The following is a 26,601-nucleotide window of genomic DNA, read 5'->3' as shown; positions in this document are numbered from 1 at the left end:
CGTCAAGATGAAAACTCAGCCAGCTCTGGCACTGGATGTTCCACTGTGCTAAGCAACCATAAAATTAAAATTTCCCCACCCTTTAAACCTAAATTTTTTTCAAAACACTCAGCTCGCTAGCCACTTACCCCTGTTGCACAGGCTGTAACTGCAAGATCACTTGGGTTTTCGTGTCTTCAGGGTTCCCCCCTTCATTTCCCTCAGTGGGGACCACAACGACATCTCCCACTGGGACACTCACTTCTGCATTCGCCATTTTTCACATGAAGTCAGGTCAGCAGGGCTGCTGGCAGAAACAAGGAACATGAGTAACTTCATCTGCTTTGAAAGACAGCAGCAGTAGGGAAGGGATGCTGCGCTGATAACTACTGATTCCTTGAGGAACTTGGAGGTCGCAGTACTCTGAGAAGAATGGACTGTTAGGCAGATTTAGGCTCTAATTTTGTCAGACACACTTTTGTGAAAGGGTGGCAGCGCACGGCTATAATGCCAGCATTTGGGATTGCCTTCTACTTGCCAAGAAGGGAAGCTGAGGCAAGAGGACTGCCAGGAGTTGGAGGCCAGTCTGGGCTACACAGTGGGTTCAAGGCCAGCCTGAACCACAAAGCAAGATCCTGTCTCCAAAAAAAGAGGAGGATAAAATACTTCTGCTATTGTAAGTTTGCTTGCATCTGTCATTCATGCCAGACCCCACTTTGCCCACTCCAAGGAACTATCTGTGAACATTTCTTCTCAACTCTTGAGTTTAGTAAGTTGGGATCCACAATGGTTGGAACATATACACTACAAAAACTGATAGGCACCACAAATCAGGACTTTTATTTTCTTTTTTCTGGAGAACTGGTTTATAGCACACCACTAGTTTTACCCAAACAGTAAGGGTCTGGAAGGTAAGAATCTTATGTATTTTTTTCTGTGCAACTAGCTGTTATACCTCAACAAGTACCACGTACTCTGTCCTTTGCAGTATGGATTATGGGTAGCCCTTTTATCCACTGACTAACTGAACTGAGCTCTGTGGGAAGGGGGAGATAACTTGCATTGCATAGTCCTTTAATTTTTTTCCCCCAGTACTGGAGACCAAACACAGACCCTTTACACTGAGCCTTTACCATGGTCTTGCTAAGTCACCTAGGGCTGGTCCTAAACTTGTGACCCTTGTGCCTCAGCCTCCCAGAGAACTGGAATTACAGACATATTCAACACTACTCAATTTGCGGAACTTAATACCTCTTTGCCTCAGACTAAAAAGACACATGACCTCACCTGACAACTCCCTCAGAGTCATTGAGGAACCCAACCTCCAGCACCAAATGCTTTTTGATTTTAAAGCACATAACTAGGTTGGGTAGGTGGTGCACACATGTAATCCCGCATTTACCCGTAATCCTAGCACTCAGGAGGCTGAGGCAGGAGGATTATCTTGAATTTGATGCCAGCCTGGGCTACATAGTGCATCCAGGCCAGCCTGAACTACACTCAGAGACCCTGTCTCAGGAAAATAAAATAAAATAAGTAACTCAAAGCCATTGTTCACTTTTTGTTATTGTTGTTTTGTTTTGTCTTTTTGAGACAGGGTCTCACTATGCAGTTCAGGCTGGCTTTGGGCCCACTTTGTAGCTCAGGCTGGCCTGGAACTTGCAACAATCCTCCTGCCTCAGCCTCCCGAGTGCTGGGATTATAAAAGTGTGCCTCCATGCCTGGCTTTCAATGTTTTTGTTTTTGTTTTTTTAAGGTACTGGGAAGTGAAAATGGCCTGCTGCATTCCAGGCAAGTTTAGTACCACTAAGCTACCTCCTTTGTCCCAGTCTTAATGTAAACTCAAAAAGTCCCAAAATATTTTGCAGTTGTTAGTTTTTACAGCTGAAGAGTCATTTAAACCTGGAGTGGTGGTGCATGCCTGAATCCCAGCACTCTGAAAATTGAGGCAAGAAGATCACTGCACATTCGAGGCTAGTCTAGGATACATAGCAAGACTGTCTAAAAGAAAAGAAAAGGCCAGGTATGATGGTACACACATATAATCCCAGCACTTGGGAAGCTGAGGCAGGAGGACTGCTACAGATTCGAGGCCATTCTGGGCTGTGTAGTGAGTTCAAGGACAGCCTAAAATACATGGCAGGATCCTGTCTTAAAAAACTGAAAAACTGGGGGCTGGGGATTTAGTTCAGCGGCATAAGCACCTGCCTTGCAAGTAAGCAGTCGTGAGTTCGATCCCTGGTAATGATAAAGAAAAAAAAAAAAAAAACTGAAAAACTTTAAAAAAGAGAGAACATAAATGAAAGTACCTACATAGTCAAAGGACTTACACAATTCTCAGCTCTGCCACAGCATTTGTCCACTAAACAAATACTTAAGCATGCCACTCAAAGACAACTTCATTGGACTCAAAGTATTTTTCCACTGTTATCTGCACACCCAAAAACTGTGTCACACTCCAAGCATGGACACTCCAGCCATCCTACCCACCCACTGTACCCAGAACAGACACTTAGATAATCTCAGGTTTCTGTGCCTCTGTCATTCTCTAAGCCCTAAACAACTTTCTCTTGCATTTCCTTTTCCCTTCAAAGCTCAGTCAAAGCCCTTTCTGTGAAGCCATACTGTCAAAGCATTTTCTTTTCTGTATTCCTCCTCATGATCACACCGTGCCTGTACTGTTGCTCAGCATTTATGTCCACAGCTGCATCCTGCCTTCTGTGCAGACAGGTGCTGTCTGATCACAAGTTTTGTGCTTTCCATATCCGTTTGTCTTAGGCACTAACATATGTTGGTTCAGTCAGTTTGCTTATATATGACCTAGTTATCATTCCTCATATCCAATTTCTGTAGTTTATAATCCCACATTTGAATTTTCCCATGAATTGTATGCCACTGTATTCAGCCTCTACAGTCTTTTTTTTTTTTTTTTTTGAGACAGAGTCTCGCTGTATAGGTCAGGCTGGACTTGAACTCACTATGCAGCTCAGACTGACCTCAAATTTGTGGTAATCCTCCTGCCTCAGTCTCCTGAGTGCTGGGATTACAGTCCTGCGCCACCATTCCAGGTCCCTTCTACTTATTTTCATGAGCCAAAAATTAAAGAGTTATTTTTGATTCTTCTCTTTCTCAACCCAATCAAGCACATATCCTATCCAATCTAATATATATATTTAAATCATCCTCCCATTCTCCATCTGTGCTGCCATCCTATCTGGGCCACCACACTGTCACTTGGGCTCTTGCAGCTGCTTTTCATTATCCTGATCTCTGGACTTGGCCTCCACCTATTCATTCTCCACACAACAGCCAAGGTGATTTTACTAAAGATCACAGGCCATTTTCCACTTAAAAACCCTTCAGTATATTCCCATTGCTCTTAAAGGTGCCAATGCCCTCACGTGCCTCAGAATCTGTCCCTGCCTCACCCTGTCTCATCCTCAGCTCTTCCCACACTGTATGCTCCTAACACTACCTGTTTTCCAGCTTCTTAAATATTTCCACACCTGAGCCTCCACACTTGTTTCCTTCACCCAGGGTTCTTTTTGCCTCCCTTATTGGTGAGTTCCTGCTCATCTTATTATTTATTTAAACAACACTTCCATGAGGAGCCTTCTGTGACTTCCTGGGCCAGCTGTGTTCCTGCTCCCTCTGCACCTGCAGCGCCCCCGTCACAACCCCCAAGCCACTGCATCAGCCTCTTCCCACCTGACTGTACATTCTGGGGAAGCACTATCTCTTTATTTATCTAGGTTATTTTGGGGGGGGGGTAAGGTGGTACTGGAGATTGAACCCATAGGGTATTGCACTGAGCTACAATCCCAGCCTCTTTGTTAATTTTTATTTTAAGGTGGGGTCTCACTAAGTTGCCCAGCCTGGGCAGGAGTTTGTGCTCCTCCTGCCTCAGATTCCCAGAGTGCTGGATTTGTAGACATGGACCACCACACCTAGTTGTGACACAGTATTGCTATATTATCCAGGCTGGTCTTGAACTCCAATGATTCTCCTGCCTCAGCCTCCGAGGTAGCTGCAATTACAAGTACACAGCTCAGGGCTGCTTTTCATATTCAGCAGCTTCTCTGTGCCTACCACAGTGTACAGGTCATAGGAATGTAATGAAGGGGTTTTCAAATACCAGATACCTACCTGTTTTCTTCGGGGTTTTTGTGATTTTTTTTTTTTTTCTGTACCAGGTATTGAACTCACAACCTCATCCTTGCCAGGCAGGCATTTATGCCACTGAACTAAATGCCCAACCTGAGTTTTTCTTTTTTTGAGACAGGGTGTTGCTATGTAGTTTAGGCTGGTCTTGAATTTATGATAATCCTCCTGCCTCAGCCTCCCGTGTGCTGGGATTACAGGTATGCATCACCATACCTGGCTACCTGAGTTTTTCTAAAGAAACTTGGCATATAGCAACTATACAAAAAGCTGGTCATAGTGACACAAGTACTACAGAAGGCTGAGGCAGAAGGATCACAAGTTTGAGCAAGGTCTGAGCAATTTAGCAAAACTGCAGTATCTCAAAATAAGGCAGGGTGGCATATGCCTATAATCCTAGTATTCAGAAGGCTGAGGCAAGAAATTGCCTACGTTTGAGGCCAAACTAGGCTACATAGTGAAACCCTGTCTCAAAAAAACAAAACAAAACAAAACAAAAACCTTCAACTACTGAACTATACTCCCAGCTTCAAAATAAAACTAAAAAACAGCAGGAGATGTAGTTTAATGTGAAGGCCCTAGGTTCAATATCCAGTACCACAAAAAGAAAATAAAAAATATATATAATAAATTTTTGTTCCATGAGTGACATCTTATCCTTAAAGACTCATACAGTTTTCCAGGGCTGGAGATGTAGCTCTGCCACAAGTGCAAGGTCATGAATTCAATTTTCAGTATCAAAACAAAAGATAAAGTTTTTCACTTTCCTAATTTAGGGGATATAAGCTTGCTTAGGCATCTAGGCTAAACTGCATAGTTTACAGCCCATCATTATAAGCAGTTCAATAAATGATCCTCCTGTCTCAACCTCCTGAGTGCTGGGATTACAGGTGTACAACACTACGCCCAGTTCCAGCAGATATTTAGTCTACTCCACTTTATACTGAGTCAGATTCCTTGGCTGTGAAAGGGGGTAACAGCTACTCTTAGGGAACAAAAAATAAAAAAAAACAAAAACAAAAAAAAAGAGGAAAAAGATCCATGACACAGCTATTACATAAATTAATTATGTAATATTACAGTACACAATCTGAACTTCTGAAAGTTAAGGGTTTAAAGCTAGACAGAAAAAGAGACAGAAAATGAATACCTGGTTCACCTGGCTATTGGCAACAAAACCAAAATTAGGATCCTAAACCTAGACAAGCTCTCAAAAGACCATGCATGGTAGCACATGCATGTGATCCCAGCATTCTGGGAGGCTGAGGTAAGAGGATCACAAGTCTGAGCCTAGTCTGGACTGTTTGGTAATTTATAAGACTCTATGCCTCATGTCTATAATCCCAGCAGTTGGGAGGTTGAGACAGGAGGACTGCTGGGAGTTGGAGGCTAGCTTGGGCTACAAAAATGAGATTAAGACCAGCCTGAACTGCACAGAAAAACCATCTAAAAAAAAAAAAAAAAAAAAAAAAAAACACCACACATACACACACACACACACACACACACAAATGCCATCAAATTCTAGAATACGTAAACCAACAGATACCTTTAAAGTCAATCACAAAACTAGAGTAAATTAAAATAATACAGAGAATATTCATTGATTATCAAATACTAGTGTGTTACTAGAGAAGCAGCCAGAATACCCCTTTTGGGTCTCAAGGTGTGGGAGGGAACAGGAGTCCCTAAGGTGTTCATCAAGAACTTCATCAATGGGGATTTAGCTCAGCAGCATTAGCGCCTGCTTGGCAAGTTCGAGGTCATGAGTTCCACCCCCAGTACCACCAAAAAAAAAAAAAAAAAAACCTCCATCAACTGTTCATTCAATATCATAGAGGGTACTCAGTCTCAGACTAAAAGATAAAAGTTGAAATTAAGAGTCATTCTAGGGGCTGGAGATTTAGCTCAGCGGCATAAGCGCCTGCCTTGCAAGCAGGCAGTCGTGAGTTTGATCCCTGGTACTGATAAAAATGAAAAAGACAAAAAAAAAAAAAAAGAGTCATTCTAATTCTGCCTCTATAACCCACTAATTTACCTTTTTTCCCCCCTTCATTTGAAGTACATTTTTGTAGTAATAAAGCCCATAAGATTATCATATACTAAATACTAGGTTTTGTTTTTGTTTTTTCGCGGGGTGGGATCAGGGACAGTGAGTATTCGGGTGGGCTTTGAACTCAATATGTAGCCCAGTGTGGCTTCAAACTCATGATGATCCTCCTGCCTAACCCTCCCAGAGTGCTGGGATTAGTCTAGGCTACCCCATCCCGATAAATACTAGAATTTTATTTTTAATTTAAAGCCTATTTAAAATTCAAAACCCAGCACGGAAATGGTAGCTGATGGTAGAGCAACTTGCCTTAGCATGTTTGAAGCCCTGGGTTCTATCACCAACACTGGGGTGGGGGAGATCCCAAGCAAGATTATTACTTCAAAAAGTTGCTTGAAATTAAAAAAAAATAATAATGATAGCTTAGGGAAATTGATGGTTTATAGAAGTAGAAATAAATGGATGCTTCTAATTTCAACCTTTTAGCCTGAGACTGAGTCCCTCTGTGACATTCTGAATAAGTGGTTGCAGGAGCTCTTGATGAATACCTTCCTCAACAGGGACTCATATTTTGCTCCTGACCCTCCCACACCTTGGAACCTGAGAGGAATGTTCTGGCTGCTTCTCTAACTTCCCAAGACTATGAAAGATAATTATAATCATCTACAAGGTCTTCAGTGTCTGTCAGAGACACAGGTCTGACTCCACATGACAATTCTTTAGAGAAGCAAGTTTGGGTTGAATATCTCTCATTACCCTAAATACCATATTTCTGGTGAGTAACCTGAAACCAGCTCCCTAGACTAGTCACTGGCTAAATGCAAGGTCATCTCTAAACTGAGTCTAAATTGAAAAGTATCTCTTGTTTATAGCAACAAAAACTCCCGAAGCAAGTGAATTGATCCTTTGGGTATTTCATCGAAGGACCTTAACAGTCTTCCTGTGAAATCAGGTAACACTGTCTTTAACTCTAGGGGATGCACATAAAGGAAATATAGTATATATAAGATTGAACTGAGAGCCTTCTCCCTCAGGTACATAACCAATGCTTTTTTTTTTTTTTTTTTTGTACCAGGGATCCAACTCATGACCTTGTGTTTGCCAGGCAGGTGCTTATGCCACTGAGTTAAATCCCTGGCCCCTCCAATGCTTTGAGTGTTTCCCTAAACCACTAAATTTCTCAGCTCCTGGGCATGATGGCACTCTCCTGTGATCCCAGCATTCAGGAGGCTGAGACTGCAGGATCACCTCAAGTCTGAGGACAGTCTGTGCTACACAGTGACTTCAAGACAAGCCTGAATTACACAGCAAGAACGTGACTCAAAAAAAAAAAAAAAAAATTACAGGCATATGCCTCCACATCCAGCTGGAAATGGTCAGATTTATATGAAAAGACTTATTTGAGGGGTCAGGGGCATAGAGCTCAGTGGTAGAGTATAGGGGTTAGCATGTCTAGGCCCTTAGCTTCATCCCTAGCACCAAATCAAAATAGTTATTTTCAAAGACAAGACATTTTGAAAGTAAGTAATTACTTTTCTGACAGTAAAAACTGTCAGAAAACTAAATGAATGATATCTGATTTTGTCTGAATTAAATTCATTTTTGTGGGCCAGGGATATAACTCTGTAGCACAGCACCTGCCTAGCAAGTGTGAGGTCCTGAATTTGATTCCTGGTACCAAAAAATAAAGGACAAAATAAATTCATTTTTATGTGTCCTGAAAACCCATGTCTAAAATACAGCAAGAAAGCACAAACATCACGACTGTAGGAATATTGGAACTGGTAGTTAAAAAATGTCAGATATTTGTAAATTTTCTAATCTCAGAATATATTTACTCCACACTATATTGTAACTTTAGGGGTTTTTTTGTTTTGTCTTTCTGCGACAGTCTCTCTATGCAGTTCAGGCTGGCCTTGAGCTCATTTTATGGCCTAAGCTGGTCTCAAACTCACAACCATCCTCCTGCCTCAGCCTTCTGAGAGCTGGGATTACAGGCGTGAGCCACCACACCCGGCTTTGTTTGGTTTTTTAAAGACAAAGTCTTGCTATGTACTGGTCTTGAATTTGCCATAAGCCTCGTAAGCCTCAGGTCTCAGTCTCGGGTCGCTGGAATCACAGGTACGCACCACCATGCCTAGCATCTATTGTTAACTTTTAAACCTTACAGTATATTAAGAAATTTCTAAATTAAAACTTTATTAAGACCAAAAGTCTTTACATTTTTCTTTATTCCTCCCGATACATTTAGTAGGTGACCTACAGTGCTACCAGATGTTATGAGGCCAAAAGGCACATAACACAGAACTAACCACCAAGAGGGAAATACCCAGGGTAAATGAAGATCAGGTTAAATTAACAGAGAAGCGGCAACTGTACTATAACTATTTGGGGGAAGAAATGAGATAGCTCTTTGGAGAGTCATCCCACTAGAGTTCAGGAGAGCAAAACAGGGCCCAAACTAACACGAATAAGTTGAAAAGTTAAACATGTAGTATGTCTGCTAAAGGGGCTGGGGTGTAGCTCACTGGTAGAGTGCAAGACCCTGAGTTCAGTACCCAGCACAACCAAACAAAATGTGTTTGAAGTAAATACAAATAACAAATCGCCTTAACACAGTCGACAGCAAATACACAGAACTAGTTATGTGGCTGACAAGTCAGGTGGGACAGTTCAATTCCTGCATGAAAACCTCCTATAAAGGCAAGGGGCGGCAGACATGTAAGAAACCTCTACTTCTTGGCCCTCCTAAAAAGACACCATCAAAAGTCTCTTATGTCTGCTACGGAGCTGCCTGAGATTTCTCTTCTGAGAGACTCCTGATTCCTCGGTCAAATCCGGTGGGCTTTGCCCTTGTCTCTCCTGTTCTTCAGTTAGATGACACCTGGCCAATTAATTCCCGTCATCTCAGAAAGCCCTTATCTTTCCCTCACTTATCTTAGGTTTCCCCACCCTGCTCACTACCTATGCTCGGGCGAGCACTAGCTGCCTGTTCCTCTCAGGTGAACCCTCTTATTCCCTCTTCGCGAGGCACCGAGTGTCTCTTTGCGGCCGCCTCCTCTGCGGGAAGTCCGAGGGCTGCTCACTTTCCCTTGGAGCTCCTTTTCGTCCCCCAGCCCACGGAGGGGACCTGGCTCCTTTCCCCTCGGCTAAGTGACCGGGCCTCCAGCGCGCCCCTCCGATGGCGACCGGACCCTCGCTGCCCGCGCAGAGCACCCTCTCTGCGCTCGCTCCGATGGTCTCCTCCGGCGGCCTCCCAGCTCGCCGCACCGCTGCCCCCTCCCCGCAGGGGCCCAGCCACTCCCAGCTTTTCGCGGAAGCGCCGGGGCTCCCGGACCCCGCCCGTGAGGTCATCCCGGGCCCCTCGCCGGGGTCCTGGGCGTCCGGACGACTCGGTCCGGAATCGCACTGGTCCCTCAGCCGAGGACTTCCGGGCCCCCCTCTCTAGGGGCGCGGGGCCCCCCAATGCCGGGCTCGCCCGCCCCGCCGGCCTCCGCCAGGGACCCAAGCCCAGGCAGCGCGGCCGGCCGCGCTGGGGGCGGCCCGGCTGCTCGGGCGGACCCAGCGGCAGCGTCCCCCCACCCCCCCGCGGCGCCGCGACGTCCGCTCGCTCCCCGGCGGCGGCGGCGGCACGCACAGGGCGTGGGGAGGCGCCCGCGGAGGCAGCAGCCCCCCGCCCCCTGCGCGCCCGCCCGCCCTCGCCGGCCGCCGCGCGGCCCCCGCGTCCGCCCCCCCGCCCCCACCCCACCCCGCGTCCGCGCCCGCGCGCCCACCCCTCCCCCTCCTCACCGTCTCCGTCGGGCGGGCGGGCGGCGAGCGGCCAGGGCGGGCGGGCGACGGAGCATGCGCAGAGGCCGCCACGGCTGCAATCTCCACCGCCGCCGCCAGGCCGGGCTTCAACACTTCCGGCCGCCGCCGCCGGCGAGCTGGCACCTTAAAGGGAACGCGTCCCTATTTGACGGTCCCGTGGAGGCTAAACTTCACCCGAAGGACTTGTTCCTCTTGTGAGCAGAGGTCTTTGGTTCTTGAAAGGCAGTGCTGGAAAGGTCGCTAGGACCCCAGTAACTCCTCTTTCCCCATTTTGTAGATGAAGAAAATAAGGCCCAAGTTAAACAATTATCTCACCCACAAGCAGGGACTGAACCAGGTTTCTCGACTTCTCTGGAGGACGCTACACTTTTTATTCCCCTAATCCTGTTAGATTGAAGTTTACAGTTTTATCAGATTTTCAATTCAAGTTACCATGCAATTATCAATTTGGAATCAGAAAATGTGGCTGAGCACAGATAGATAACTGGTCACGAGTCCTTTAGCAAGCTTTACAGCCTCTGATCTGTGCCTATTTGCCCAGCCTTCCCAGCTTGTGAAGGTCTGGATTCAAGTGTTGCTTTTGCATATCAAACCAGGGACTCCAAAGCAGTGTCTGCAAGACTCTAAGCCTCTGCTTCCCAAAAGGGATAATGTGCGTGTCCAAATCAAAAATACATGAAATGTGCTTAGGAAAATTCCCGGGACCAGAATAGTAATAGTAACTAATAAATATACAGACTTTCTCAGCTGACTGGGGTGTGCGCCTGTGATCCCAGCACTGCCAGCGCTCAAGAAGCAGAGGCAAGAGGATTACAAATTTGAGGTCAGCCTGGGCTATTTAAGGAGACCCTGTCAAGAAAACAAACAAATAAATAAAGGGAAACAAAGCTTCATTCTGGATTAGAATGGGCACTGTTGATTGGTGTCAAAAATTGGTCCATGTGGCTGAAATTGAGACACAGGTCATTCTTTCATCACAATAAATGTTTGCAGTGGTGACAGTGAGACCTGTAACATTTTACCTAATAACCAAAAATGTTGACTTTCAATATTATAAATGAATGGTTAAGAAATACTATAGCGGGACCAGGGATTTAGCTCAGCAGCATGAGCGCCTCCCTTGCAAACTAGTGGTCCTGAGTTCCATCCCCATTATAGAATCTAGATCATGTGACAAAATACCAATTTTGTATACAATTCAAATTCTAGACTCCTAAAATATAAATCGCCCAAAGAAATTAGGTTAGTAGGATCCTAGGAGTTCTGAAGTTATCATTGTCCATAATTCAAGTGGAGATCAAAGAATTCTGGCAGGGCAGATGGAATGACTGGATTAAGCATCAGTTTCTTTAAAAGGACCATCTTGAAGACAACTTCATTAAAGTAACCTTGATGAGTATTAATAACGTGAAATTCCTTAAATAAAAATTTATTTAAATTTTTATTTTTTAAAAAAGAGTCAGGGGTCAGGGAAAAATAAGAGACAGAAGTCAAACAATATAATTAGATTTGGGGGACGAAACAACTGAAATTATTGCTTGGTGTTAACCTCTCTAGGATCTTGGCCAATTTACACTTCCCTTAACATTTGATTTTTTTTTTTTTTTTTGGTACTGGGGATCGAACTCACAACCTCAAGCTTAAATTTTGATTTCCTTATCTGTAAAATAGAGATAAGTATCCCACTATCCTCATTGTTTGTTTGTTTGGTTGGTTTTTTGGCTTTTTTTTTTTTTTTTTGAGATATGGTCTTGCTATGTATACAGTTCAGGCTGGCTTTAGGCTCACTTCATAGCCCAGGCTGATTTTGAATTTGCAAGGATCCTCTTGCCTCACCTTCCCAAATGCTGGGATTACAGGCGTGCACCACCACACTTGGTTTTGTTTGGTGGGCTATGGTTCAAGAAAGGGTCTTGCTATGTAGTTCTAGCTTTCCTTGAACTCACTGTGTGGCAAGGCTGACCTTGAACTCTTGGCAATTCCCCTGCTTCTGTCTCCCAAATGCTGGGATTACAAATGTGTACCACCCCCACCTAGTCAAAGATAGGAAAACGTCTAAGAAAATATGGACTAGTAGCCAAGCCTAGTGGTACACCTGTAATCCCAGTGTTTGGGAGATTGAGGCAACAAGAACATGAGTTTGAGGCCAACCTAGGTCCCTCAGCAGTACACTGAGGGCCGCGTGCAGAGGCTATCACTAGTGAGGTGTTTTAGGCTGGGGAGGAAGCAATGGTTTGGCACTTTGGGGACTGAGGGAAAGCAGAAGTGATGGCTTCGCTCGGACTTGTTAAATCCAGGTGCTGTGGTGATATCCAGATGAAGGTGTCTAGAGGAAGACAGACTGATTGGACTTTGGGACTGTTGTGTAAATGGATCACAGAAGCCAGGAGGGGATGGGGTCACTGAGAGAGACTGCAGAAAAGAGAAGACCAGATGCCAAAATCTGGGGAGCACCAAAACTTGAGGAACCCAGAGAGACCAAGCACAGTGCTGCTGAACAGAAGAGGGACAGGAAGGAAAGGAAAAGTCACCGAATTTGGCAACTGAGAGCTCATTGCTGTCCTCTGAGGTTCCCGGGGTGGGGGGAAGGCCAGAAGGTGGTGGATCAGGTAGTAAATGGGAAGAGAAGTACAGAAATGTCCAGTAGAGACCTCGGGTCACAATTTTATTGCTAGAAGGGATGAACAAGGCATAAGGCAGTAAGATGAGTGCTTTTGGAGGAAAGTCATGTGAAAATTTTTCTTTTTCCCACCTTAATAATTACATGTTTGTTGTAAAAAAAAATGCAAAGTACTTGAAAGGATGGGAAAGCACAGAAAAAAAAGAATTAAAAACCCACCTCTGTCCACCTCTGGCAAATTTCCTTCCAGTCGTTGTTTTTCTGCATGTTTTTCTCTTTACCTTGTCACTATGCAATTCCATGTTATACAGGGGTTTTTGGTTTGTTTTTTTTTTTTTTATCGGTACCAGGGATCAAACTCATGACTGCCTGCTCGCAAGGCAGGCACTTATGCCGCTGAGCTAAATCCCCAGCCCCACAGGGTTTGTTTTTATCTTTTCTGTTCATTAGACGTGGTTTCCTAAGTTGTCTTGTTTTGCTTGGTGCTGCCAACTAAGCCCAGGACTTTGTGCTTGCTAGGTAAACTCTCTACAATGAGCTGCACCCCAACTGTTCACTTATTTACTTTTAGATATGAAAGATACCTGGGTGTCCAGTCTGCTTCTAGCTTCTAGTGTTTTTTTCTTATGGTCTCTGCTGAAAATTTTTTGTTTAGATGATTCTATTCATCTGAGTGAATAAAAAGTTGAAGAGCCAGGGGCAGTGGTGCATACCTTTAATCCCAGCTATTTGGGAGGCTGAAGCAGGAGGATTGCAAGTTTGATCCCAAGATGCCAATCAGTAATATTCTGTCTCAAAATAAATAATAAATAAATATGTAGGGCTTCAGGTGTAGCATACCAGTAGAATGTGGCTGAGTTAAATCCTTAGTAGGGCCCCCGCAAAAAACCCTTGTACAAGGGGTATAATTTTGGGAGCAGATAGAGGTTTGGAGAGGTCCCATGTGGAACAATAGAGACATCTAAACCCTCTTGCAGAGACCATGGATGGCAAGTGGACACAGGCCCTCAGTGGCCACAAGCCAGTTTGTCAACAGTGAGCAGCCTGAGGGTGGAGATACCCAGGCTTGCTGAGAGCTAGCTGGCTGCCAAGCACTGCCATGAGATCTGATTTGTCCAACCTCACGGGTCTGATTATTCATCCCTGTAGTGATGAAAAGCTAAGCAACTAACCCAGCACATGTGTGGAGTAGCCTGTCTTCCTTCTTCCAGGGGCCTCTGTCACCTGAGTTTGACCTCAGCTGCCTGCATGCCCCTGTGTGACCTGACACTGAGAGCTTCTCCTGACTTGCACATTTGCTGTCCCCCTGTTGTCCCAAGGCTTTGTCCCTGTGCCTCCAACTCATGGACCATGGACCATGGGCATTGCTCTCCCTGGGTCTCACGCCTGACATACTGTACCTCGTGGTCTTTTCTTGGCTCATTTCCTAGGGTCTGATTCTGTCTCAAGCTGCACACCCTCCCTGGGCACTGTCTCCCACCTACACCTGATGGGTCTCTTCCCAGTCCGTGCCCCTCCCTGCCACAAGGCTGACGGGCCTAGAATATTGCCTGAAAGAGCACTTAAAAAGCAATTGTCAGTGGGGCATGGTGACATACCTGCAATTCCAGCAATCTGGGAGGCTAAGGCAGGATGATCACCATGTGTTTGAAGCCACCTTGGGCTACATAGTGAGACTGTCTCAAAAATCTGAAATTAATTAATTGAAAAAATTTATAAAGGACTGCCTAGGCTTTTGTATCTCCTTCCGTCATACCCTACAGCCTACTGCTCCCTTCTGTATCACCCATTCTCAGAAGGCAGAAATCACTAACAGATGGGAAATGAATCAGAAAAGGAGGCCGAGAGAAAGGAAGGAAGTTCTGCCAGTTGGTGCAAAAAAAGAAAAAAAAATTGAGGCTGAATCTCCATGGAGTCAAGTGAATCACCTCTTCCCCCAGCCCAGCCCAACGCTACCCACAGGCCCCACCACATCCAAAGGAAAAGACAATTCCTGGTACAGGAATCAGAAAGGACAAGGCTCAAGCCCTGCAGCCACGATGACCTTGAGGAAGGAGTCTCTGCCTCCTTATATGCAGAAGGAAGATGGACAGCTGTCACTTATGGAGGCTGTCAAAAGAAAATGAGGTTGGGGGCTGGGGGTTTAGCTCAGCGGCATAAGCGCCTGCCTCGAAAGCAGGCAGTCATGAGTTCGATCCCTGATACCGGTAAAAACGAAAAAGCCAAAAAAAAAAAAAAAAAAAAAAAAAAGACAGAAAATGAGGTAATCTGCGTACATACAAGGGTATTTAGGCAGGCGTGGTGGTGCAGGTCTGTAATCCCAGCACTCAGGAGGCTGAGGCAGGCAGATTGCTGTGAATTCAAGGCAAGCCTGGGCTATATAGCGAGTTGAAGGCCAGCTTGAACTACATAGTGAAACTACCCCCCCAAAAAAAAAGACAGAAAGAAAGAAAAGAAAGAAAAAAGAACAGTATCTAGAATGTAGTGAGCACTCAACAAATGCCAGCTGGATTGGTATGCTAGCACACACATAATAATACTAGCATCTAGCACTCAGGAAACAACAGGATCATGAGTTCAAGACCAGCCTGAGCAACATAGCTAGTTCTGGGCAGCATGAACTACATAAGCAATATCATGTCTTAAAAAAAAAAAAAAGGTGCCTGGGCTGCCTCTGCCTCCCAGCACTCAGGAGGCTGAGGCAGGATGATTGCTGTAAGTTCCAGGCCAGCCTGGGCTACAAAGTGAGTTCAAAGCCAACCTGAACTACATAGTGAGGCCCTGTCTCAAAAAGATGGAAGGAAAAAAAGAAAGAAAAGAGAAGGAGGTAGGGAAAGAAGGAGGGAGGGAGGAATAAATGTTCACTTGTTCCCAGTTACTCAGGCTTGTAGGAAGCTGAGGCAGGAGGCTTGAAAATTCAAGACTGGCCTAAGAAACTTAGATCTTATCTCAAAGTAAGAAAGACTGAGGATGTAGCTTGGTAGTATTTTGCCTCTGAGTTCTAGCCTAAGTACAAAAAAATATAAATACGTTAATTAATTAATTACAAGTTTTAAAGTCTGTGGATATAGTGGCAGAGCACTAACCCAGAATGTGGCAGCCCTGAGTTCCATGCTTGCGACCATGAAAAGACAAAAATGCCAACTGGTATTCTATTACTGCCCCACTGGCACTCACCACCCGCCAGCTTACTAAATCTAGCGCTCAGGCAGCACCGTCTCCACTGGCTCCAGGTCCTGGTTAAGGTGGCTTTGGCCAAGGTCTCCTCATCTATGAAAGGAGCCAGTGGCAGCTGTGCCTCACAGCACTTGCTCTCTTCCAGGCACTAGTGAGTCCCCCACGTACATTGTTTTGGTCACTGGAAAGTAAGTTTTCTGAGCTGGTGATAATCTACAAGCCAAGTACCAGGGACATCACAGGCTATAGGCACAATTTTTCCTTTCCTTTTCTTTCTTTCTTTTTTTTTGTCTTTTTCCTTTTTATCGGTACCAGGGATCGAACTTACGACCGCCTGCTTGCAAGACAGGTGCTTATGCCGCTGAGCTAAATCCTCAGCCCCCCCCCCCCTTTTTTTGGTGGTATTACAGATTGAGACCAGAACCTGCTCAACAAGCAACACTAGCATTTTATATTTTTACTTTGAAAAAAGTTTTCACTAAGTGCCTAAATTACCCACGCTGCACCACCATGCCTACCTAATTTTTTTTTCTTTAAAACACGGTATCACTAGTTAGTTTAGGTTGGTCTTGAACTAGCTAAATAGCTGTAGTGACTGATTGTGTCAATTTGAGACATTTAGAAGCTTAACTAAATTGGTTCAGCAGTTCTTCTACACGCCAGGGTGTGGAAGACCCTTCCTCTAGGGTGGCTCATTGCCCGACAGTATAAAAGGGAAGAAGTAAGGACAAATGAGTTCCATTCTTTGGAGGAGATCCAGTCTTCACCTTTGGCTTGGACATCATCTCCTGGCTTCCAGTGTAGTCTCTTCAGCCTTCCAGCATAGACCCTTCGGCCTTCTGCTGCAGACCACCGGCTTGCTGGTGCAGACTTGCACGGGACACTGGGGTGTATTCTGGACCTTAGATTGAATCCTTTGGCCTCTGGTGTGCAGACACCCTCTGCATGCTTCCTCATCTGACTCTTTGGCTGACCATTGTAAGCCAATCTTGTAATTTCTTATACATTTGCATATCTCATGTTCTATGTTTTCTCTAGTAAAAGCCTAATACAGTAGCCCAAACTAGTTAACTTGTAATTCTCTTACCTCAGTCTTCCAGAGTACTGGGGTTACAGGTGTGTACCACAGCACTATCACACCTGTCCTATAGCTATTCTTTTCTTTTCTTATTTTTTGATATGACTCTTCTGTATGTTAAACATATACTTTGCCACTGAACTACATGCCAGCCTTCTTTTATTTTTTTAACCTTTTTTTTTTTTTCCTTTTTATCGGTACCAGGGATCAAACTCATGACTGCCTGCTTGCAAGGCAGGCGCTTATGCCGCTGAGCTAAATCCCCAGCCCCACCAGCCTTCTTTTTAATTTAATTCATTTTTATTGTGAAATAAATATATGACATAACTTTTTTTTTTTTTTTGTCTTTTTCCTCTTTATCGGTACCAGGGATCGAACTCACGACTGCTTGCTTCCAAGGCAGGCGCTTATGCCGCTGAGCTAAACCTCCAGCCCCTATGACATAACTTTTTTTTTTTTTTGTTATGTCTATGACATAACTTTTGCCATTGAAAACATACAGTTCAGGGCTGGGGATTTAGCTCAGCAGCATAAGTGCCTGCCTTGCAAGTGGCACAGTTGTGAGTTCAATCCCTGCTACCAAAAAAAGAAAGAAAGAAAGAAAGAAAGAAAGAAGAAAGAAAGAAAACATACAGTTCAGCTGGGTGTGGTGTTGCACACCTGTGATCCTAGCACTCAGGAGGCTGAGGCTGAAAGATCCCTGCAAATTTGAGACCAGCGTGGGGCAGCTTAATGAGTTCAAGACCAGCCTGAACTACATAGTGCGACCATGTCACGAAAAGCCAAGAAGAAAGAGAAGGAAGAAAGGAAGAAGAAAAAGAGGAAGAGGAAAAGAAAGAAAAACATATAATTCAGTTGCACTAAGTACGTTTGCGCTGTGTAACATGCATCATCAATATTCATCTCCAGCACTTTTGCATCATCTCAAACAGAAATTCTGTACTGACTTAGTGGTAAATTCCCACATCCTCTTGCCCTCTGGCAGCCAGCATTCTTTCTAGGCAATCTGTGTTATCTTAGGAGGTGGGGGTGCTGGGGATCAAACCCAGGACCTCACACATGCTAAGCAATGTTCTACCACTCAACTATACCCTCAGGCCTACTATTCTCTCTCTATAAATTTTAATGTTCTTGTACCTTGTATAAGTAATATTTCATAATGTATGTCTTTTTTTTGGTCTAGCTTCTTTCACCTAGTATAATATCTTCTTTTTTTTTTTTTTTTTTTTTTTTTTGTCTTTTTCCTTTTTATCGGTACCAGGGATCGAACTCACAACTGCCTGCTTTCAAGGCAGGTGCTTATGCCGCTGAACTAAACCCCCAGCCCCTAATATCTTCAATGTTCACTCATCATATGTCCGTGCATCAGGACCTTATTATTATAATCATTTGTTTTGTTTATCCATCCCACCTCTGTTTTGTTTTGTTTTGCTCAGTACTGGAGATTGAACCCAGGGCCTCCACATGCTAAGTAAATATAGTACCATTTGTGCTACATTCTCAACCCTTTGTTTACTTTTTCATTTTTGAGACAGGGTCTTGCTCAATTGCCCAGGCTGGGCTTTAACTTTTGATCCTTCTGCCTCAGCCTTTCAGAATGCTGGGATTACAGGTGTGCATCACTGTGCTCAGCTAACTCTTGAGGCACTGATGTACTGTCTTTTGCAGTGGCTGTACAGACTTGCATTACTACCAACAATGAATGTGGATTTTAATTTAATTTCTCCATATCACCAGCTCTGATTATTTTCTGATTTTTGAGGTGTGTGGCTAGGGATTAAATCCAGAGCTAGACAAATCCTCTACCACTGAGTTACACTCCCAATCTTCAGATTTTCTTTTTGGAGGGATGAAGTAGATACTTGGGATTGAACCCCTTTTTATCTTTTTTTTTTTGTCTTTTTCCTTTTTGTCAGTACCAGGGATCGAACTCACGACTGCCTGCTTGCAAGGCAGGCGCTTATGCTGCTGAGCTAAATCCCCAGCCCCCCTGTTTATCTTTTTGAGACCAAGTCTTACTAATTTGCTCAAACTGGCCTTGAACTCATAATCCTCCTGTCTCAGCCTTCCAAGTAGCTGGGATTCATGCGTGTGGTCCACAGTCTGATCTTTAAATATATTTGGTCTCCCCTCTGCCTTTTTGATACCAGGGATTAAGCCCATAACCCCATGCTTGCTGGGCAGGTGCTGTATTGCTAAATCAATCTCCTTGCCCAATGCCAGCTTCCTTGTTTGTTCATCTGTTGATGGACATTGTCTTGGTTGCTTTCTTGTTGCCAGGACAAAGTACCTCACACCCACAAGTTAAAGAAGGAAAGGTTTATTTTAGCTCACAGTTTGTAGAGGTTTAAGTCCATATTTGACTGGCTTCAAGGCAGAGTAACATGGCAGGGGCACGGCAGAGGAGAAACAGTCATGGTAGGGCAGGCAGGCAACTGCAAAACAAGCAGCAGCCTCCCTCTCCGTTTTCCTCCATTCAGGGTACACATCCGTCCAGGTACACACAGGTACCTATCCATTGGTGCACATCCACATCCAGGGTGGAGCTTCCGTTATCCACACTCAGAATTATGCTAAACCAATGAGTGGACTAATCCAGTACCACACACCCTTAATTATCACGTGCCCTAGATTCAGCAGTCTCCAAAAACCCCACCTATGCACTCAAGAAGCTTTGAGAGACAATGAGATACAAACTCTAACAGACATGGATGGTGTTTCCATGATTAAGCTATTATAAATTGTGCTGTTTATAGACATGGGCATGTGTGTATTCCTATAATATGAGATTTTAATTCTTTTGGGAAGATACCCAGGAGGGAAATAGCTAGGTCAAAGGAAATTACTATTTTTAGGAGTTTTTGTTTGTTTTTGGTTTTTTGAGAAAGGGTTTCACTATAAAGTTCTTGCTGGCCTTGAACTCACTTTGTAGCCCAGGCTGGCCTCAAATAGGTGCAAGTTTGCCTGAGATACACAGTGAGATCTTATCTCAAAAAATAAGGAAAGGGCTGGGGATTTAGCTCAGTGGCATAAGCACCTGCCTGGCAAGTGCAAGATCCTGAGTTCAATCTCTAGTACAAAAAAAAAAAAAAAAAAAAAGAAGGAGAAGAAAATTCAGTGTTGAATTCTGCTATATAATCTCCTAACAAAACAGTAAACCTTGGAAAGTCAGGAACTGTTTCTACTCCATTTGCTACTATGTTGCATACCTTAATACATTTATTGCACAGTGCACATGTTATTGGGCTAAAAGAATTGTAGTTTTTTTTAATTTTTAAAGAAAAAACAAAATTTCAAAACATAATAGGAGGGTAATGATGGATGGTTAGTATGTATTCTTATCTTTAAATTAATCACTCAATGCACATGATATTAGCATTTAATAGTCCAAACAATATTAGCACAAACCTTTCTTTATAACTATCCTATCATATTCCTTTAGAAGTTTCTTCCCATTTTATACTATTTAGTTTCAGCTTCTCACATTAGGGAAACAATACTATGTTTACACATTTGCATCTAGTCTATTTCACTTATGAGTATGGTCTCAAAGTTTCATCCATTTACCTATAAAAGTCTCCAAGTTACCTTTGTTTATGACTAAGTAGTATTCCATTATATAAAAGGGCCACTTTTTTTTTTATTCATTCCTCAGTTGATGGGCATTTATATTGTTCCCAAGATCTAGCTATTACAAATTGTGCTGCTAGAAACGTGGGGGTATATCCTTGGGGTACCATGTTTTTAATTTTTCTGGGAAAATATCCAGAAGGGAAATAGCTGGGTCAAATGGTATATCCAATCCTAATTTTTTGAGAAATCTCCACACTGATTTCCACAGTGGTTATAATAGTTTACACTCCCACCAACAATGGAGAAGAGTTCCTTTTTCCCCACAGCCCCTCCAGCATTCGTTATTGGTTGATTTCTTGATAATAGCGATCGAAAGACTCTTAATTGCTAAACAGCATTTTTTTTTTGTACTGGGAATCGCACTCAGGATCTTGTACTTGCCAGGCAACTACACCACTAAGCTATATCCCCAGGCAATACTGCATATTCTCAAATATAATTGCACTTATGAGAATACATTCTTAGGTGAATTTCTTAAAATTTTAGCTCTTTGTTTTTACTACGTATCAAACTGAAGGGCACTCTACTACTGAGCTATATCCCTAGTCCTTTGTTTTTAGTTTTGAGACATGGTCTTTTGCTAAATTATATCCTCATGCCTCAGCCTTTTGAATAGCTGGGATTACAGGCATGTATCATCCCACTAGCTTGAAGATTTTCCTGTGTGTGTGGTACAAGGGATCGAGTTCAAGACCTCATGCTTACCAGGCAAGCACTTGAACCACTGAGCTAAATCTCCGACCCTTAGCTTGAAGACTTTGATGGCTTCTTTTTTATTTTTTGAGACAGGGTCTCACTGTAGTTCAGGCTTGCCTTCAATTTTCAGTAATCCTCCTGCCTCAGCCCCTTAAGTATTGGGATTATGATGGGCACCATCATGCCTGGCTTGATAGCTATTGCAGAGTCAACATTAGAACACTATTAACTGGTGCTTGGAACTGTCCCTCCACTTTTTACCTGGCTTTTAAAGACAAAACAAAACAAAACAAAACAAAACAAAACAAAACACTTTAGGGTTGGTGGTACGGCTGCTCAGTGACAAAACACTTGTCTGGAATGTTCAAGATCACAGGTTCAATCCCTCGGACCACCAAAACAAAAGAGACTCTCAGAAAATTCACTTATTTACTTAGAGATAAGGTCTTGGTGTAGTCTAGGCTGGCCTTGAACTTGCTATGTAACAGCCCAGGCTGACCTTGAACTCACAGGGATCCTCCTACCTCGGCCTCCCAAGTGCTGGCATAAAGACATGTGCAGCCACACTCAGCTTTTTAACAAATTTTAGAAAAAACATCTGCTCACAGTTTTAGAAAGATACAAAACCCAGGTGTGGTGGTATACACCTATAATTTCAGCACTTTGGGATGTAAGACAGTAAGTTTAATCTTCAAACTCCAGGATCAGCAAGAACCAATTCTTACTAGGAGCCCCCCTCCCTTTTGTCTTTTTTGAGACAGGGTCTTGCTACGCAATTCAGACCTGGAGCTCACTGTGAAGCCCAGGCTGGTCTCCTAACAATCCTCCCACCTCAGCCGCCCCCAGAGCAGGGATTACACGCCCAGCTCGACCCCCTCACTTCCAAATGATACTGAAACAATTTAAGATACTCTCTAAATTACTGTAGCATTCCCGTACAGAATAACCTCAGAAAGCCTCCTCTCTCCCTTCATGTATCTAAAAACTCCTACTGTACTTTCAACGTAAAAACTACCCTAAAGCTATTGTACCTCTGGTACACAAGCACTGTACTGCTGAAAGCCATAACCACTACTTTTTACATAACACAAAGGGCGCCAGGACCAACGATCACTAGCTGCCCAGAAACCAAAAAATTATGCTTCCGAAATCTCTTGATGTCGATTCCGCACGCAGAGCAAACGAGTTGCCCTACGTGTGCCACTCACGACAGAAGCCCTTTTTGCTGAAATGGCAGGAAAAACAGAGTAGCACTGTTGTTTAATCCATCTTTTGGTAAAGGTGAAAACAAAAACCCTAAGGAATTTCCGACCTTATATTCCTAAAGTTAAAGGGGAAATGTCAGAATCTTCTGGATCAGAGAATCTCTGTAAAAATGAGTTCATTATTGTCTTTTTTATTGGAATTTAAAAGTAAAGGAAAAACGTGAACAATATGCAAATATGAGCAGTGATTGCTGGGTAAATGCAGCCAACAGGAGATGGGGGCGTGGCTGCCGAGCGATTGCAAGCTGCTGCCGGTTGCTCCCTCCCTCCTGGCAGTCAACGGGGAAAACGGCTTTCCTCGGGTGTGAATACCTAATTGAAGAAGACAGTAATCTCAAAGTATCAGCATTACAAATGAGAAATTTATGCCATTGGTAGCCATCCATACTGGACCAGCCCGGCAGGCGTGCACAGAAAGCGTCAATAGTAAGAGGACAAAAACAACCTGGCCACTTACGTGACATCCAGAAATGATAGTGTCACGCTGTGTTGCTCAGATGGTGGACTGGTACATGTCGCACTTCTGGGTTTTCCCATCTCTTTTTAAGACAGGGGGTCACTATATTGTTTAGGCTGGCCTTGAATTTAATATGTAGCCCAGACTGGCCTTGGATTTGCAGTGATCTTCCTGCCTCAGCCTCTAGGGTGCTGGGATTATAGGTTTGTGCCACCACTGCCAGCTTTATATGCTGCATTTTGAAGGAGTGAATTAGACATTAACAAAAAAAAATTGGTAATTTTACAGTAAGGTAAAGCATGATATTAGTTTGAAAAAGCAATACCTGACTTTTCTGATTGAATTAGATTTCTGTCAACCTAGATTTTTTTAATATTGGGGGGTACAGCGGTGTTGAGACAGGGTTTCCCTATGTAGGTCACACTGACCTTGAACTCACATGTTATAACCCAGGCTGGCCTCAAACTCAGAGCTATCTTCCTGCCTCAGCCTCCCAAATGCTGGGATTGCAGGTGCAAGCCACCACACCTAACTCTGCAGGTATTTTTAAATGAGTGGCAAAATGGTGTTAAATATTGTGCAGCATGGTATCATGGATATCACACAGGTGTGCAACACCAGTGTAAAGACCCAGTGCTATATATTTTATGTAACAATATATTTTTTTGAGACAGGGTCTCAGGATATGTATTTTTTCTTTTCTTTTTTTTTTTTTTTTTTTGGAAACAAGGTCTCCCCATGCAGTTCAGGCTGGCCTGGAACTCACTTTGTAGCTCAGGGTGGTCTCAAACTCAAAATGATCCTCCTGCCTCAGCCTCCCCAGTGCTGGGATTTCATGCACGCACCACCTCGCACCACGTCTCACATTATAATGTAGGGTGACCTTGAACTCAGAGATCCTCTAGCCTCACCCTCCCAAGTGTTGGGATTAAAAGCATTTGCTACCACGCCCAGCCTAAATAAACAGTCTTACACTGTTACAGGAAGAGGGTAGTAGAAACCAGCAAAAAACTGAGATGGGTGCTACCAAGTATCGGCTGGGGACTCCTATAATCTACCATTTTTTTTTTTTGGTACTGGGGATCGAACTCACAACTGTGAGCTTGCAAGGCACTTATGCCGCTGAGCTAAATCCCCAGCCTCTACCATGTTCTCTTTTAAAAACTAATCGTTTCATTTCTCTGCTTGACTCTTTAATGCCTTCCCATCATACACTGCATAAAAATCCCAGATCTTCACCAGCATTTAGGATCTAGCTGAAGTGAACCCTGCTCTACTTCAACTTCATCACCTCTCCTTGTTTCCTATTAAGTTCTAGGACCGAGGCTGGCTCAGTCCTTGTCTAAACTCTTCTGACTCAGTTTTGGCTCAAGACTGTCCATCATCCAGATAAGTAAGCCTGGCTTAGTCTTGTACTTTCTCACTCTCTTTTTGGTACTGGGAATCAAACTCAGGACCTTGGGCTTGCTAGGTAGGTGCTGCACTGAACTAAATCCTCAGTCCTCTTTAATTTTAATTAGTAGGGGGCTGGGGATTTAGCTCAGCGGCATAAGCACCTGCCTTGCAAGCAGGCAGTCGTGAGTTCGATCCCCGGTACCAATAAAAAGGAAAAAGACAAAAATTTTTAAAAATTTTTTTAATTAGTATATGTTTGCAGTACATAATGATTACATGCATTTTGGAATTGGCAAATGTATACAACACATCTTAATTCTTGTCCTTCCTGTCCTGGTGCTCATTTGTGTCTTTGCTGCAGCTTGTAAACACTCAGGACAAGGATGTCTGTTTTGTCACCAGTATGTACCCAGTACACAGCAAAAGGCCCGGCATACAGTAAGACAATAAAATATTTGTTAGGTGACTATACATTCAAACTGGGTCAGTAAGAGATACACAGTAGGCCAGCCAGATATAGTGGTGCATGCCTTAACTCCAGCCCTCGGTAGATTTAGGCAGGATTAGTTTGAATTGGAGGCCAATGAGTTCAAGGCCAGCCAGCACTACATCACAAGCCCTCTTCTAAAAGAAAACAGAAAAAAAAGATGTACAATAGTTCAACAAAACAACAAAACTGATATGGCAAACCCTAAAGTAAATGATGGGAAGTGGCCGGCAGATAAGCCTAGGCAAGACAGTAGGACACTTACAATGATAACAAGGCACTGAATCCAATAGTCTGGATCCAGTGGCAATGAACAGTGGACTGGGAATGTGGTGGGATGAGGATGGGAAGATACAAAGACAAGAGGGGACAGGTTGCTGCACCCATTTAGGCAGCTCCTTTTGATTCCTGCAGGCTACTTTTTGTAGCTTTGGCTGACACACGCCTTTAACATTGTGCGTGGGTCCTTCTCCATTTTACTGAGAATCCCACAGATGTTGAAATCGGCTATTTTTTACTTGTCTGCATCTAAAGCTAGGTAAAAAAACAAATGATCCAGAATAGTCACAAAGTTTTGTCTGTCACTAAATTTTGACGGATGAAATAACTCAAAGTGTCAGAGCGTAATGGTTAAAGAACAGACTCAAATCCTGCAGTTCTCAGTTCAACTTGAGGCTTCGAATGTTTTAGCTAGATTTCTACTAAATTCCTTTACTAAACGTCTCAGCCGGGTGTGGGGTCACATGCCTGTAAGCACAGTGTTTGTACCCCAAAAAACGAGGCCCCAAGATTTTTTTCAAAAACGGGGCAAGGCGTCTTTAAAAAAAAAAAAAGGGCTGAGGATTTAGCTCAGTGGCATATACACCTGCCTTGCAAGCAGGCGATCCCCGGTACCAATTAAAAAAGAAGCGCTTTACGTTAGCTGGTACCCAGCGACAGGGCCTGCGTTGGAGTCTGCAGAGCTGTGCAACCAGTAGGTTACAGGGGTTTTTAAAAGGAAAAACCACGAAGAAGAGAAAAAGGAGGGAGCTTATACAAAAAGGGAGTTAATCTCTGCAAAACGTTTTACAACCAGGGCCAGTTGGTCCCAGGACCGAGTGTTTTACAATTAGTGGTCAGCAAATGTTTTACAATCAAGGGTCAGTTGGGTCAGGGACCAAATTGCTGTTCTGGAAGGGGATAACTCACAAGAAAGGAGAGTTGAAACACAGGTCATAACAGGATAGCGGCGCTTTAATTAGGTTACAACACACAGCACTCGAGAGGCTGAGGTAGGAGGATCGCCTCTAGTTCCAGGCCAGCCTGAGCTCCATAGTTCACTCCAGGTCAGCCTGCAGTACACAGCGAGCTCCGGTCTCAAAAACAAACTTCTTCGAAATAAATGACAGGGGAAGAATGGGGCTGAACACATTTCCTGACCTAGTAGGCCCTCATTTTTATTAACTGCAAACTTACAGGCACAACTTGTCTGTCTTGTCCCCAAGTAGGATACCTATGGGATGTGTACTGCCGCCCCGGGTGATACCCACATCCTGAGGTCACGACAAACCCACCAACCAAAAATGGCGACCTTGAAGCCGTCCGAAGGGCGTCCATTATCAGTCATACTCGCGAAAGACAAACGGCGAAAAGAGAAGAAATGATAGGGCAAGTTTAGAAATGTCAAGATAGAAAATACAGAGCTCGCCCACGCCCCCAGTCACCCACCAGCAGGAGAAAGCGCTAACGCCAGAGCAGAGCTACAGCACAACACAGCAACCACGTGTCGGAGGGCACTCTGCGCCTGCGCAAAC

General features: G+C 43.9%; 1 protein-coding gene, 1 long non-coding RNA gene and 2 other non-coding genes across 13 annotated transcripts in view; 1 reads left to right on the top strand and 3 right to left on the bottom strand.

Moving 5' to 3' along the window:
- The window catches only part of Gmeb1 (glucocorticoid modulatory element binding protein 1), a 37,848-nt gene extending 27,727 nt beyond the window's left edge, over positions 1 to 10,121 (bottom strand). For 2 of the 10 annotated variants that reach the window (XM_063235905.1, XM_013154158.3), the window contains exons 1-2: positions 9,980 to 10,121; positions 129 to 283 (exon numbers count right to left, since the gene is read on the bottom strand). In XM_063235905.1, coding sequence (XP_063091975.1) covers positions 129 to 256 — 128 coding nt within the window. In that variant the 5' untranslated portion in view covers positions 257 to 283; positions 9,980 to 10,121. Of the gene's footprint in view, positions 1 to 128; positions 9,745 to 9,979 lie in introns of those variants that run through there. The other 8 variants (XM_063235910.1, XM_063235906.1, XM_063235907.1 and 5 more) reach the window with 8 other exon arrangements.
- Positions 10,122 to 10,886: 765 nt separating this feature from the next.
- Positions 10,887 to 11,019, top strand: LOC111757264 (small nucleolar RNA SNORA1). The gene has a single exon (XR_002791637.1). It is a non-coding gene; the product is annotated as a small nucleolar RNA SNORA1 (small nucleolar RNA).
- An 11,275-nt stretch (positions 11,020 to 22,294) lies between these two features.
- Positions 22,295 to 22,428, bottom strand: LOC111757225 (U11 spliceosomal RNA). Its single transcript, XR_002791603.1, has one exon. It is a non-coding gene; the product is annotated as a U11 spliceosomal RNA (small nuclear RNA).
- A 152-nt stretch (positions 22,429 to 22,580) lies between these two features.
- Positions 22,581 to 26,594, bottom strand: LOC134472975 (uncharacterized). Its single transcript, XR_010043040.1, has 2 exons — positions 26,516 to 26,594; positions 22,581 to 22,781 (listed from the first exon to the last, which is right to left on the bottom strand). It is a non-coding gene; the product is annotated as an uncharacterized LOC134472975 (long non-coding RNA).
- Positions 26,595 to 26,601: the final 7 nt, after the last annotated feature.

This window comes from Cavia porcellus, unplaced genomic scaffold, assembly GCF_034190915.1.
Source record: "Cavia porcellus strain 051 isolate PalLab524CR breed Dunkin Hartley unplaced genomic scaffold, mCavPor4.1 scaffold_25, whole genome shotgun sequence".
Lineage (NCBI taxonomy): Eukaryota > Metazoa > Chordata > Mammalia > Rodentia > Caviidae > Cavia > Cavia porcellus.
Note: the sequence above shows the minus strand (reverse complement) of the source record. Positions and strands in the feature narration are given on the sequence as shown.